This window comes from Acanthochromis polyacanthus, chromosome 7, assembly GCF_021347895.1.
Source record: "Acanthochromis polyacanthus isolate Apoly-LR-REF ecotype Palm Island chromosome 7, KAUST_Apoly_ChrSc, whole genome shotgun sequence".
NCBI lineage: Eukaryota > Metazoa > Chordata > Actinopteri > Pomacentridae > Acanthochromis > Acanthochromis polyacanthus.
In genome coordinates this window covers 29,093,411-29,108,424 of record NC_067119.1, presented here as the reverse complement: position 1 = coordinate 29,108,424, position 15,014 = coordinate 29,093,411, and the positions used below count along the sequence as shown (strand labels likewise).

At 40.4% G+C, this 15,014-nt stretch overlaps 3 protein-coding genes across 3 annotated transcripts; 1 reads left to right on the top strand and 2 right to left on the bottom strand.

Annotated features, from left to right (window-relative positions):
• Positions 1-502: 502 nt before the first annotated feature.
• Positions 503-1,028, bottom strand: LOC110964134 (progonadoliberin-1). The gene is made up of 3 exons (XM_022212757.2): positions 873-1,028; positions 686-784; positions 503-592 (listed from the first exon to the last, which is right to left on the bottom strand). The coding sequence occupies exons 1-3, from the start codon at positions 1,026-1,028 to the stop codon at positions 545-547; spliced, it is 303 nt and encodes a 100-aa protein (XP_022068449.2). The 3' UTR covers positions 503-544.
• Positions 1,029-1,451: 423 nt separating this feature from the next.
• Positions 1,452-11,325, bottom strand: kctd9a (potassium channel tetramerization domain containing 9a). The gene is made up of 12 exons (XM_022212756.2): positions 11,142-11,325; positions 10,720-10,841; positions 10,191-10,234; positions 9,993-10,089; positions 9,833-9,891; positions 9,620-9,748; positions 8,483-8,550; positions 8,293-8,388; positions 8,056-8,205; positions 7,531-7,636; positions 7,316-7,449; positions 1,452-3,059 (listed from the first exon to the last, which is right to left on the bottom strand). The coding sequence occupies exons 1-12, from the start codon at positions 11,187-11,189 to the stop codon at positions 2,943-2,945; spliced, it is 1,170 nt and encodes a 389-aa protein (XP_022068448.1). The 5' UTR covers positions 11,190-11,325; the 3' UTR covers positions 1,452-2,942.
• A 287-nt stretch (positions 11,326-11,612) lies between these two features.
• Positions 11,613-14,587, top strand: ankrd39 (ankyrin repeat domain 39). Its single transcript, XM_022212755.2, has 4 exons — positions 11,613-11,961; positions 12,163-12,266; positions 13,133-13,336; positions 13,441-14,587. Exons 1-4 carry the CDS (start codon positions 11,871-11,873, stop codon positions 13,585-13,587), a joined length of 546 nt encoding a protein of 181 aa, XP_022068447.1. The 5' UTR covers positions 11,613-11,870; the 3' UTR covers positions 13,588-14,587.
• The last annotated feature ends 427 nt before the right edge of the window (positions 14,588-15,014 follow it).

Below are 15,014 nucleotides of genomic sequence, written 5' to 3'. Positions count from 1 at the left end.
ACCCATATGCCTGACCCCCAGAGCAAGCCCAAAGGCGACAGTGGCAAGAAAAACACCCTTTTAACAGGGAAAAACTCTGTTGTGGGTTTTAATTTCCTACCTTTACCTGTATAGCACTTTGAATAACCTGTGTAAGATAAGGCGGTGAATAAATAAACCTTGGTGCTTGCTTCTGTAATTCAGTCTGCATTCATATCGCTCACATCTGCTGACATCATCACCTGTAAGTGAGTCTCAACCAAACTCAGCCACAAGTACATCTGTTTTTGAACTATACACCAAATACCAAGGCAATATGGTTATTTTCTTGTTTAGTTTACTTGTGCAAATGTGCTCAGGAATTTTTAAAAAGCTGTGAATGTATATATTTATTCAGAGAACTGGAAGTAAGGCATTAAAAAAATACACAACATTTCAAAGACATTTAGTAGAAAGTGGAAAATCTTCACTAAAGTAAGAACGCGGTGCATTTGCACATGTCATGGAAAAATCACAACAATCATGAAATGCTAATATAATAATTTATTGTAGAATCAAATATTCATTATTTTTTGTACGTTTGGTGTCCATTTTCCTTGTTGGTTACACTCCCCTAAAAAACACAAGATATTAAATGAGTGAGAATAAACTCTGGCTGTCTGACAGTAATGAGACATGCATTAGGAAAACTAAACACAAAACTTACAAGAAGTCCTTTCATTCGAAAAAATTTGGCATAAGGTGACTCCTCTGTACAACCAAAAGCACTGAAGGGTGCGTCCATGTGTGGAAAACCTTCAGCTATCTGTTGGAGGAAAAAGAACATCACAATGAATATGTGGAAAACCAAAGAGGAGCAGACAAGATTTACAGAAAGTGAGAGAAATGCTTACATTGCCCAGTGTGTCAGAAAAGCTGTCCAGTTCCCTCTTCCCTCCTGGGCTCAGTCCATACGACCAGTGCTGACAGCTGCCCGGCAGCAAAACTGTCCCCACGAGCAGCATCCACAGTGCCAGGGTTTTTGCAGCCATTCTGAGGAAAAAAATCATAGCTTCAGATTGCTCACACAACATATTTATGATCTATTTTTTCCTTTAGGTTAACCCCAAACAGCAGCACTTTTTACCTCCTGTGCATAAGGCGGGGAACTTCTCAGATTTATTCTCGTCTGCTGTCCTCTGTGAATCCTGCCGCATTCTGTTTTCTGAGGTTTATATAAGCCTATTCTGCTTCATTTCCTCCACCGCTTCACTACAGGGGGCCACAAAGTGGGATTAAGCAACACTTGGCAACACTGGAAACCCACGGAGCTGTTTAAAAGCTTACAGCTGGTGTGCGACTTCTACAAAGCAACTAGCTACACAGTGTTCCACTAAATATCAGCCTCTTTCAGTCATATTCTGTCTGATGCATTCTAAATGTACATGCATTCAAAGCAGAGGCACAAAATGAAAAAAAAAAATGACAAAGTCTTTTTCTTCTTCTTCATAGCAGTTTATTTATAACAGTCATTTATGGAAACATATTTCCATGGTCGAGTGCAATAATCACAGACAGGGACAGCTACACCGCTCCCTGTCTCAAACACAAATCAACCTCTGCCCCATATTGCATTCAGTGAGATGTATTAAAATAAATAACCATAGCTCCTCCATTGATTTTCACACTCAATGTGAAATACACAATATGATTGCCTTCATCGTTCATTCTCACAGGCTGGGTACCTACTATTTAACTGAGTGAATGCTATTGCATCGGAGCAGCTTTGAGCTACAGCCAGAGAAATTTCACCAGTCAAAGACAAGCATAGCTCTTCACACATGCAAACATACACCGTCTAATAGAAACCGAAGAGACATCCTTTACAAAACAGCTGACAACACCTGCCTACTCTAACAACGACTTTTTGGGGGAAATTTTGGAAGCACTGGATTTGATATACATAGGACTACAAGCACCAAACAGTTTTGGTGAAAGGGTATACCATGTTACAAGTGAACATATACTTGTGCAAATAGGTTCAAAGCATGATTACAGGATATACATAGATACATGGAGCATTTTTTTTTCCAGGAAATCCCACTTTAACAACATCAACACATAAAAAATGGCTTTCTGGCTGGATTATCTCCTCAGAATGGGAATCTGCAGAATAACATACATAAACGTTACAGTAAGCCGTGCCACATTCAAATGCATGCAACTGTGGATCGCTCACACACCAGATTAATAAAAGAGGTAGATTCACAAACAAGGGATAGCTTAAGAAAGCAACATTTTAAAGTAGGAAAGGAGAAACCTCACAGCTCAAAATCACGTATTGCATAACCAAGCTGTGTTTAAAACTAGCCTGTCGCATAGTTTACGGTGCACTAACAGCACCTTTTGCCTTTTAGACTGTGCTATCATATGGCTTTGGCTTGCATTGCTTTCTTTATAGTGTTATATCCAGCAAAATGAAGTTTCATACTTAAAGAGGAATATATATATTGACACAGTTATAGGTAAGTAACCACTTCTGTTTCTGCTACAGCAGCATTCAGTGACGCTCAATGCTCCGAGCTTCACTGCTCACAGGTCATCTGATTTTGACTCCTATTAACATGTCAAGTAACATGACGTAAATATAAATTATGCAATACATGAAACAAGTATGGATTGGATCCAAATACATCTATACACACGAGTAACGTTTCTTTGTTTTGGTGATATATGCAGCTGAACATTTCAAAACATCCTACCATACAAACACACATAGACAACCCTGGGTAAATTCTAGTGCAAGATATTTAAAGCTAACATAATATTGGTGGAATGCTAGGGATGTGCATACAGATACCTGCACCGGATACAGGCAAAGAGAGATTGGAAGAAGAGGAATATACTGTACGAGAGGCTGGAGGGAAAAGAGCAAGAAAAGAAGCCAGTTGTGGCCCACGCTGGATGTGCAGGCGTGTGTTGAGTTATCTGACGCTCTGTGACATGTGCAGAGGGGTCAGCATCTCTTCAAAAATGGCTCCTTTCACATTGGAGCCTCTCAGGTTGGCTTCTTGTAGATCACAGCCGGACAGGTCACAGTTCTGGACAGGACGATTAAACAAGTTAGCTGGAAAGCCTCCAAAGTAACAGGACAACTTGAATGCACCGTTATGGATATTTGGAAACAAGTTGGAAAGCATTAATACGTTTCATTCCAGTCAAAGAAATATTTCAGGCAACAGCTCACAGTTCTTATGGACAATTAACCCTCTAAACCAGTGGTGTCAAACTCATTTTAGTTCAGGGGCCACTTTCAGTCCAATTTGATCTTAAGTGGACCAGACCATTAAAATCACAGCATATTAACATATAAATAGCCACAACTCCAAATATTTCCTTTTGTTTTAGTTCAAAAAAGTACATTATGCAGGGCTTAAAGTGAGAAAAAATCCTGAGCCTGAACTTCTAAGATCCAATTTATAGTGTCAATAAACGTATTTAAATGTGTTTTAAAACTCACTAAAACACAATATATATGAGATTCTATTAATTCAGAGCAAATATGAGGTCATCTGGTGGAAATAATGCCCATTATGATCCCACTATTTTATTGTTGCTCAAATGTAAAACCTTACTTGGCCAAAACTTAACGCATTTTAGAAAGTGCCCCAAGTCTGATTTTTTTTTGTGTTGATGTTTCAATACCACATCACTATAATTGCAAAGATTTATTTTAGTATAAAGGGGAAAAAATCATGAAAATCAAGTACATGTATGATTAATAACTTTTAATAATTTTTATCTCTTCAGTAGATTTAGCAAGAACTCAAAACAACACCAACCACAACAAAACTGCTACAAAACTGCTGCTTTCCTTCATAAGGCACAATTTTTACTGACAACATTATCTCAAGTGTCAGTCTCAAGAGAATATTAAGTGCTTGGAGAATACTGTTTGAAAAATTCATTTCTTTTTTCTTTTTTGCTTTGTTTGTGAATTTTCTGAACATTTTCTTTTTAACATGTTCAAAATGTTGTTTGTTGAAATAAACTGCAAAACACAGACAACAGAATTAACTTGTTTAATATTCTCTGGAACACTACAAGAGAATAAACTGTCATGTCACTTGCTATACCAACTTTGTATTTAAGCAGGTAATAAAAGCACTAGTATTAATTCTTAAATGCAATTTTAGTTATTGCCTCACAATATAAAATTCCTCTGAATAAGTTGATCATGATGCTGACTCTCTCAAACTCTGTAACTAGCAAAGAAATCCGGGCCTTCCTGATCTGGTTTATCTGGGTCCTGGCGGCAATGGACTGCTCATGCTGAAGAACTTCTACTCTGGCCTTTTCCTCTGGAGTCAGCCCATTTCTCACAAAGATCTGATTAAGAAGCCCTCTGTAGCACATAACCACACATATGCATGTTAGTAACTGCTCATTTGATACACCTCAATAATCTGTGTGATTAGTTTAAATCATTTGATTTTCAATTTGAACTGGCACACATTTTGTTTGTTTTTGGTAAGGGAAAAAAATGTATTCACTGTATAATTTGTTCAGTTGGCTTTCAATTTAAATGTTGTTTCTATTTTTATCTATATTTTGGGAAGAAAGAACGGTGAAAAGCAGGCTAAGAACATTCTTATTTAACTATCCATTATTCATTTCACACAACCCATACATTCGTTCTTTTCTTACTAATAATATTTGCTTTAGATTGGAGAGTTTTTGTTTGTGGCTAGACATCATTCAGATGCATAAGGTCACAAAATCTGCTGAGAGCTATTTAACTCATTATTACAAACATCCTATATGTCCTCAAATAAAAAAGGTTCATATCACCTAAGTTACATTCAGTTTGTGCATATTTAACTAAACAGATGTTCTGAGGAGAATAATGGGACAAATCCGTATGGCTTGATCTTTGATTTTTTTTTCCTTTCAAAATAAAATCCAGCAAACTAAATAGCTGTTTCTTTTTTTCCTTTTGTCGTTGTAAAACATAGAAAATTTTTAAAGATTAAGAAATCAAACAAAATCAACAACTTCTGTTTTTGTTACTTTTTTAAATTCAATACCTAAGCCCGTTTGTTTTTATTTTGTGGCGAAACCATGGGGACTGTGGGGCGTGCACGCGCATCGCCACTGAGGCGTGTATTCCTGCAGTTCTCCACAGCACGCACTTAGGCCAATGGGGCGAGTCAACACACCGCGGCTCAGGGATCGCGGCAGCGGCTGCTCTCTTTGTTAATCAGCAGAGACACATCCTCTCTCCTCTGTCACACAAAGTCTGAGCAAACTTTAGTATCTGCGTCTTTGGGCTAAACACAAGCTCCAACGCTACTGACCAGTGATCAGCTGCTCGATTCTTCACCGCACCACTCACAGATTGGAGCTCCGTGCGCTCTGGAGAGACCAGGCAGCCACAGGGCTGGGACACGTGGAATGGGTATACAGTCCAAGCAGAAATAAAATAATTTGCAATATATGTATCAATGTGTTTCCAGTAATTAGCTTTAAATATAATTACAAAAAACACCAACAAATATTGCAAGTTTGGATTTTGTTTGTGGGATACTGTTATTTCTTATCAGTAGCTCAGCAGCACTGACGATGCCGAACCAAGAGGGCGCAGCATATCGTGCGCCCAGCAGTCGATGCGCACTCGCAGTTAGAAAACTGTAATTGGATAAAAGTTCTATCACAAAGTCGCATGCCTAGACAGAAGGTATATATTTTTTAATGTAGGATTTGGAGTTTGATTGATTAAAACGGAGCAACTGAATGCACAATGACGCACATGCTTGGAGCCTTCGGGACGGAGATGGATGAATTTTTTTAAATGGTACACTTCCATGCGCCGGAAATCCGGCGCGGCGCCGGAAAACTTTAAGCCCTGATTATGAAAATGCCCACATTCAAGGAATTTGTTTTATGGTTAAAACAATAAAAGTCATACAAAACAGACAAAAAACAACAAAAACAAGACAAAATATTTCAAAAATGAGACACAATATGACAAAAAATGAGACAAATGACACGAAACAAAACAAAAAAGAGAAAAAACAAATTAGACAAAAGAGTTGCAAAGCGACAAAAAAATGGGAGAACGACAAAAATGAGACAAAAAATTACAAACAACACAAGCGAGACAAAAAAGCACAAAGTGACACAAACAATACAGAAAAAAACACAAAATGACAAAAATTAGACAAAAAACACCGAGACAAAAATGAGAAACAAAATGACAAAAACATCAAAAATCAGACAAAAATTGGACAAAATATTACAAAAATGAGACACAACGTAACAAAAGAACAATGAGAAATCTAGTCTTTTACTTTATGATCAAAACAACTTGTCAGTATCTAAATATTATTTTAAATTTATCGTTTTACAAATTTAAAATTTTCAGTTAAGCTTTTCTCTGTAATTTTTACACCTTACAAAGTCATCTGGAAGGCTGGATAGGACCCTTTGGTGGGTCGGTTTTGGCCCACAGGCCGCATGTTTGACACCCCTGCTCTAAACTCAAAACTCCATCAATAGTGTTTCTAGAAACATCACAAAAAATAAAAAAATCACTTCATTTACCATCATTTACCAATAGACTGCATAGAGTTTAGAAGGCTAATACGGCTATAACTTGATTAGCAGTTATTTTAATCCATGAAGTATCTGAAAAACATGACAAATGACTATCAAACTGAATATCTTTGGGGTTTAGACTGCTGGTTGGTGGACCGTCCTTTTACTTAGATTGTTTGTTTTGTCCAACCAACAGTCTAAACCCCAAAGACATTCAGCAAACAGTCAAAAACAAAAAAAAACACTAATAAATGTGATAGATTGATAATCACATATCGCAGTTTTGGAAAAGCTAGTCCTCTTCTTCAAACATAAGGCAAAGCACAAAAAAAGCATACAATTTTTCATTCTACAACAAACGTTTTTTACTGTACCCACTGTAATAACTGCTTATATCTTTACAGGAAGATACAACCTTGGTTTAACATAAAATCTGGGTCCTGGATCCTTATTTACTTATTCATATATTTGATCAGGGCCCGTGCAATTAACATAGAACACATCTGATGTATTACACATAGAGTGTATAGCATTAAGCTAATTTTCAACTCCCATCACTGCTAAGCTATCAGTGATAAAGCCACTTCAGCAAACGTTCAGGCATTTGGCAAAATAAATGGTATATTATTGATAACTTATCATGGAAATTTAATCATATTTACAATGTTTCACTATTTTCGGCCATGGAAAGTTGTCATAAACCTGCCATCTGAGTCAGCTTCAATAATGTAGATAATCCCTTCTGAAAGCTTCAACTTACCTCCAGATCCGTCCCTGCTAAAGTGGCTCCCCGCAGGTTGCAGTTCTTCAGCTTTGCGTTTTTGAGAGTGGCCACACGCAGGTTGATACCGGTCATTTGGCTTCCTTCCATGTCAACTCCTTTCAGATTAGCACCTGATAACAGAAATATTGTGTTAAAATGAGAACATAAATGTGGGACCATATGTTCTTTGATGATGAAGCGTGACAGACTACCTTCCAGGTTGGCCTTCAGTCCAGATGGATCTTCAAAATTGCATCCTTTGAGAGAAGCCCCTTCGGCATTGGAACACAGCATCTTCACCCCTTGTAAGTTGGCTCCCTTTAAACAACAAAAGTATTCACAATATACTCGGGTTCATATTGCGCTGCGTCCAACAAAAATGTCTGTAAAGTTTCCAGCCTGCGGAAACATAGTCTGCTTGTTGTTTCTGAATAAAGTGAATGTGAGAGGAGGTGTGTGCCATTGGCAGACATGTTAAAGAACAGAATGGCCCTTCCTCCACACAACTGAGGGGGCAGCAGTGTGAAGTGACCAAAAACCATAAGCCAAGTCCATTGCTCACTAGCAGGAAAGTCAACAATTAAAACACAAAAATGAGCAAACTTTGAAGAAACAAACATTTGCTACCCCACAGAGAGACAATTTTATGTGCATTCGTCACTTAGTATGTGTCTGCTGATACTGAATATGCAAAGAACACATTAATTGCCACCAAGAAGAGAGATTTTCACACTTACATCCAGGTTGGCTCCAGAAAGATCAGCCCGCTCCAGATTGGAGCAGCACAGGTTGGCGTGTGTCAAATTGCAGCGGCTGAGATTTGCCATCTTGAAATTGATATAACGCAGGTCGAGTCGAGACAAATCAGCGCCACTGAAATTAAGTCCCTAAAACATTAAGAGTCAAAACATCAAATATTAGCCTGATATGGTGACAATGACAAGGAGAATTAACACATTTTCACTCAGCTATACCTGACAGCGGAGCTCTGACTTGGTTGGTGTGGCCAAAAGAAAGCGAACAAACTCTTTGCGGGAAATTGGAGAGTGGTCCTCAGGGGGCTGCGTGTTCTGTTTTAGAGGCAATCACTTGGTAAGTCGCCATGCATTCAAAGGAGTGATTACATTTTTACATAAACAATTAATCATCCATTTTTCATGCTACCTTGATTGCTACTTCCAGCTGTTCGGCAAGCTGCTCAATTCCAAAGAACCGAGCCTCCTCAAGGACACCTAGAAGACATTTGTCACAATGAATTCAATATCTACTCATTTATTCAAGAAGGTGCTGAGAATTTTATTTCATAGCCCTCTTCAGAGTAGGGCTGCACCTAACGACGTGTCGACGAGTTGTCTGAACACGATACGTCATCAAAAGCGGAAGTGAGCGCGCAATGCAACAGAAATTCCCTTCCGACTGGAGCGCGGAACACGGACGAACGTCGGCGCGGCATCGTGCATGTATTATGTATGCACGCTGCAGCACGGACGTCCGCGTTTAGATACAGCTGTATAGTAAACGCCGACATCCATGTTTACGATAGAACGCGGACATCCGTGCTGCAGCGTGCATACATAATACAGGCACGATGCCGCGCTGACGTTTGTCCGTGTTCCGCGCTCCGGTCGGAAGCAGGCGTAAACTAACCGTGACGTCACCTGTTGGTTTCAACACCGAGAAAATGAAGCCCGGATTTTGCTACTTCCTGGTCGCCGTTTTGGATTTTTTGGAGCCAGTGACGTAAAAAGCGTCATCAAACAGACTGGACCGGAGAGCAACTAGGGGCAGGATTGGCTGAGAACTCTCTTATCCCGCCCACATTTTACCGCAGAGGCTTCTGTTGCTGTCTATCAAGTATAGCCACGCCCCCTGGCTCCGCCAACTTTAGCGATTTATTTAAAATTCAGTATTGATTTATTTTAAGATCGGCCACCTGATCTCTCATTTTGACCATGAAAACTAACGGGAAAAAAAATCCTGAGCTGTAGAACATCAGTCTATCAAATTTTATTTTTTCCAAAAATGAATTGGGGTCTATGGAGCAAAAGCTTTTTGGAGCCAACCCTAGCGGACGGCGAGATATTGCAAGTTTTTGACACTTCCGGGTTGGCTTCAATTCTGGAGCCAGATGCTACGTCCACTATATATACAGTCTATGGTCGGAAGGGAATTTCTGTTGCATTGCGCGCTCACTTCCGCTTTTGATGACGTATCGTGCTCAGACGACTCGTCGTTAGGTGCAGCCCTACTTCAGAGCGACTTAGGTAGATTTCATCATTTAAGATTCTTCAAAAAGCTTACCTCGTATATTAATGCCTTCATTGATAATGAGCTGACCGTGTCTCAAGTAGTTGAGAATAGGCTCAAAGTATTCAGGGCTGCGGTCAATCAAGTAAGCCCCGTGCTCATCCTGCTTGTTACCCCACACATCTGAGGTAAACACAGAGAGCAACAAAACCTATTAAAGATGTCTCACATGTACCAAAAATGAAAAGCTCACTGATCAGCTATTACCTTTCTCCCGGAACATGTGGGCAAGCATGCTCTCTGGCTCCTTGCTGACCAGGGTGCTCCTGAACGCAAAACACAGACATTCAGCAAATAGAAAACAGACAAAATGACCTACATAGACTGCACTTACTGCTAGTGAAAACTGTGTTTAAACCACAGATACCTGGTGGTGGTGAAGAGACGCCCACCAATATTAAGAGTCAGCCAGTCTGTGTGTGCTCCGTGTGGATCAGATGTAGCCTTGGCTTCATTCTGAGGATCTGGATCATAACAAATGGAAACGAAAGAAAGCTACTGAAACCATGTGGTCACTTTTAATGACAACGGATGAGACTCCAGCAGACAACATGACAGCACTCACCAATAAATGGATCTCCTTCAGACACATACAGCACATCGTCATCTCTGTTAAAAGCAGACAGACAGATGAAACACACAATGAGGCGCCAATTATTGATTGAGCAACATACAGACAGGTGACAAAATAAAGGAAAGAACAACAAAAAGTGTCTGTAAGATGCTGGGTCATCACGTAGCACCAGAACAGCTAGTGTGCTTTGACTTTAATTCTTCAGGTCTCTGGTACTCCATCCTCATTTGGTGTTTAGGTCTAGAATTTCCCATAGGTGTGAAGTTGGTCTGAGATCTGATGCCTGTGATTTACATTAAATTAAAGCATTCGGTGATCTCTTGTGCTTTATGGATGAGAGCATTGCCATCCTTTGTACTGATCTGTAGTGACCCTTCCCTCTGAGGGGGCAACGATGGCAGTAAATTGCCCCCCACAGCATAACAGAACCACCAGATAATCCTGAATGTGGAGTTGAAGGCTTCAGGTTTTACCTTTAATTTGTCACCTGCCTGAATTTGTTGTCATCAAACGAGCTTACCTGATGAGAGCAATGTCATCTATGAGACCACCCTTTCCATTGTATAAACAGGAGGCTTTGATTCCTAACTTATTGCTAGCTACAGATAGTAGGTCGGACAAGGTCCCGTAAACTGCTACAACCTGAAAAGAAAAGACAAAAATGGACGGGTTTTGGGGGATTTTCACACAAAATGGGTCCCTCCAGTCTCATACAAGGTTAATGAGTCGCAGTTGGCAGTGTAAACAGAGGATAATTTAACAGTTTTAGAAGGGAAAGAACGTCAGAATAGCTAACAATAACCACGACTTTACATGACTACACTGAAACACGAAGCAGCTTCAGTGTGAGGTTAGCGTCAGTTATCCATCACCAACACCTCTGTTCGGTGGAAAAAGCCAGTCATTCTGCGGCCCGAGCTGCCTCACTGAGTTTTCACCCACCTTGCCATTTTTAGATGTCCCGTTAACAAATAAGGTGACTCTTCTCATTCTTTATATGCTTTGGTTATAAGAACTTTGTTTTATTTTTTTTTTTAAATAACGTAGCTCTTTATCAGCTAACTACTTGGTCGCCGAAACAAATGAGGCTGGCTAGCTAGCTGCATCAGACAACAACACGAGACAAAAAGATGCATTCACTTTAGCGGGAAAAAGTACTATCAGGCAGCGAATAATATGAATCACAGTGGCAATTGATAACATAAATAATTTGGAGATTTTTAGTGATACGTAGTGGGATTAGTTGTATTACTACAACATCGCACCTTTTGTAATTATTATATCACCATAGCACAAAGTTAAATGTTACTGTTTATTTGTCTTTAGGAATGCTGGACGACAGTGCAAACAAATCAGAGTACCTTTGAAGGCAGCATTTCTTTGTTGCGCTGTAATTGGTCAGAGAGTTCCTACGTAGGCACGTTTCATACGTCTGGGGGTCTGGTGTTAACGTTTAGCCAACCTCAAGTTTTCGGGTTTTTCTTCTGAAAAACAGCCTCTGACTGCGTTTTTTGAGCTTGAATATGAATTCTGAGATGACATATCTTCTTGCTTCGTCTTGAATGAAGCATTCTGGGTCACTAAGTTAATATTTGGGCTCGTTGTTTGAAAGCTAATCCTGTTAGTGGGGGTAAAGCAGCACAAAGTTGTCGAGCACTGTTGTCATTGAACATGTCTGAAAGACAGCAGTGCTCGTGTTGCTCCCATCCAGTCTCCTCTCCCAGTGTTTGCCAGACGCTGAATGAAATGGACTTTGAACGAGGTTTGCATTCATGTGTCAGTAATGCGGTGCCCGAGTTAAAAGTGGTAATAACAGCAAGAGAGTAGAGATAATGCTAAATGTCAGTGTTTTCTGTCATTGAATGTGTTGCATCTACCATAAAGTGGCATGGACAAACCACGTATTCTATTCCTGATTAGGTGGATTTGTCAGTCCTGTGTTCTGTATCATCCCTCTGTGCAGGTATCTGGTCTGCTGCGATGGATGGAGACTTGGAGAGAGTAAAATCCTTTGTCCAGAGGGGAACAGACACTAACATGAGAGACTCAGCAGGATACACAGCTCTTGTGAGTTTGCTGTGTGGACAAGAGCTGAACATTTAATCGATTTGCTATCAAAATTACAGTTTGAGACAATACAATCAGCAAATTGCAAAGACTGTCATTTAAGATGTTTACAGTGCGTCTGACCCAGGCTTTAAACTAACACGTAGGTGGTTTTGTAAATTTGTGCCTCCTCCTGGGGCATCATATGGTAATGCCCTATCACATGTTCTAAATCTACACCGATCAGCCACAACATTATGACCACTGACAGTTGAAGCGAATAACATCAATCATCTTTATATAATGCATCATTCTACTGGGAAACCTTGCGTCCTGACAGTCATGGGGATGTTTGACATGTACCACCCACCTAAACACTGCAGGTCAAAAAAAAAAAAACGACCACCACTGAAACAGCGCTCCTTCATGTCAGTTGACACCCTCAGCAAGACAATGTACCCCGACACACCACATAAACTGCTCAGGAGTGGCCCGGGGAACAGGACAAAGCTAAGCTGCCCACCCGGGTTCCACACGCCTCAGATCTGAATCTTATTGAGCATCTGTGAGATGATAAGCCTGATCTAAGTAGGTCTCATCATGGGGTCACAGGACATCCCCAGAGGCCCTGTGTCCATGCCTCAGTGCTTCAGAGGAGTTGTAGCAGCATAAAAGGGACCAACAAAATATTAGGGGTGTGGTCATAATGTTATACCTTATCAATGAATTACACAGTGAATATTGAGGTGTTGTAGTTCTAAAAAATATGTATCATCAATCAAACTCACAATTAGATATTCATTCAGCTTTAGGATGGACTGCTCATGTTTCTAATTCTAGCGTTCATGGCATTCATTATTACTGTGTTTTCTTGTTTTTTTTTGTAGCACTATGGCAGCCGCAGTGGCCATCTTGCTGTGTGCAGATTTCTTCTTGAGAATGGGGCCTGTGCATCTCCCCAGACACCAGGCGGTGCCACACCCCTCCACCGATCAGCTTACTGTGGTCATCTGGACGTAGTTCAACTCCTTCTGCAGCACAGAGCCGATCCAATGCTCTGTGACGACGACGGTGCATCCCCTTTACATAAGGTACACAATGCGCTGCAGTAACATAATTAAACCATTTCACAGAGACGGTTTGATGATCATTTAATCAGTGTCTGTATTTGTTGCTCTGCTAAATGCTCGAACAGGCTGCAGAACGGGGGCATGAAGAGGTGTGTCGGCTGCTTCTTGAGCGATGTCCAGCACTCTGCAGCCAGGTGAATAAGAGGATGCAGCTTCCCTACCAGCTGGCACAGCAGGGAGGCCTGCAGGAGCTGTTAAAACCCCCTCGATGATGACAGATACATTGCAATATGGGCATGCTGTGTTTCTAAGATCACAAAAATGGCACACGCTGAAAAGGTGCTAGGTGATGTCTGTTTAAGTCAGGATTACACTCATCTTGACCTGGATTCACCACATGGGAGCATGAAGAGCCACTAAATGAGACAAAGTAAACGTGACGGGGCTTTTCCTGCTTCATATTATTAGCACCATCATGTTTTGATTTCCGGTGCACTGCTTTTGTAATAATTGCATCTCCTAAGCTTCAGAAAAGTGTGCTTTTTTTGATACTGCTGCCACATAACACCAGTGTGCAACAGCCGTCAACTCCTATTAGGGAACAAATGACTAATAATTTAGATAAATTGGTCAGTGATCTTCACACATCTACATTTGTTTTATGGGAAGGTACAACTGAGGTGTTAGGGTTGGGTGCTGAATATTGAAAAAGTGACAAAAAAAAGATGAACAGATGTGACTGATCAGCAGGAAGAATTACATGAATGTTTTCACCTCATCGTGTGATGATTCAGGTATTAGTGTCTGAAGCTGTATTAGACATAAATGTGAATTTGTTGATAATTTCACTGTGGAAAAATTCCTTTAAAACAAGAGGAGAACGTGCATACAATTTAACTGCTGATACACAGGCAGACAGGGACAGCATTAGAGTTTAAAAGGCTGACGCTTCTCTGAAATGGTTGCACTCAAAGGCACTATGTGAAGAATTTGAAATAAGCTGACATTAGGAGAGCAGGAAGCAGAAATAATAATGCCATCACAATACCGTGAAAGACGCAATCATGACATATAAATTTTACACAAAGTGCCACATTTTGAGTCCGAAAGCTCCGTAAGCGTCTTAGAAGCTCTGTTTAAGTGGTGCAGGGTGATGGGTTGGAGGCACACACTGAATTTATGCACTGCTCTGCAGCATTAATGGTTGTTTTCTTTGGACACATGACATGTTTAATACAGCAGTTTGTATTAAAGCTGGAGGCCAGCATCTTACTGGTGGTGGGTTATTTCTCAAACTCAAATTGACATCAATTAGCCACAACATTACACCACTGTTAGGTGAACAAAATGAATCATCTCGTCATGATGCAGCGTTCTGCTGAGAAACCTTGAGTCCTGACATTTATGTGGATGTTACTTTGATATGTACCGTCTTCCTAAACCATGTCAGACCAAGCACACCCCACATGCTAACTGACCTGCATGACAGGTGGCTTTAATGTTGGGGCTTACTGGTATATGTGTGAGAAATGGTCCTTTAAACCTCTGACAGTAGGGGGAGCTATTGCCCTAGAGGAAACATGCATTCTTTTCCAGTACACTATGAATTAGATGGCAGCCAACACAGTGACCTCATTCGATCCTCCCAGCATGCTGTTGGAAAACTAAACAGCGTAACTGTTAGAAAGAGAGACAAGCA

Bases quoted from the DNA above. Each gene is read 5' to 3' on its own strand.
- LOC110964134 (XM_022212757.2), bottom strand. From the start codon at position 1,028: ATGATTTTTTTCCTCAGAATGGCTGCAAAAACCCTGGCACTGTGGATG. The intron at 785-872 runs GTAAGCATTTCT...TTCCTCCAACAG, and splicing joins TTTCTGACACACTGGGCAAT to ATAGCTGAAGGTTTTCCACA. The intron at 593-685 runs GTAAGTTTTGTG...TGTGTTTTTTAG, and splicing joins TTCGAATGAAAGGACTTCTT to GGGAGTGTAACCAACAAGGA.
- kctd9a (XM_022212756.2), bottom strand. From the start codon at position 11,189: ATGAGAAGAGTCACCTTATTTGTTAACGGGACATCTAAAAATGGCAAG. The intron at 8,206-8,292 runs GTATAGCTGAGT...TTAATGTTTTAG, and splicing joins AGTCAGAGCTCCGCTGTCAG to GGACTTAATTTCAGTGGCGC. The intron at 3,060-7,315 runs GTAAGTTGAAGC...CGTCCTGTCCAG, and splicing joins TAGCAGGGACGGATCTGGAG to AACTGTGACCTGTCCGGCTG.
- ankrd39 (XM_022212755.2), top strand. From the start codon at position 11,871: ATGTCTGAAAGACAGCAGTGCTCGTGTTGCTCCCATCCAGTCTCCTCT. The intron at 11,962-12,162 runs GTTTGCATTCAT...CCCTCTGTGCAG, and splicing joins TGAAATGGACTTTGAACGAG to GTATCTGGTCTGCTGCGATG. The intron at 12,267-13,132 runs GTGAGTTTGCTG...TTTTTTTTGTAG, and splicing joins CAGCAGGATACACAGCTCTT to CACTATGGCAGCCGCAGTGG.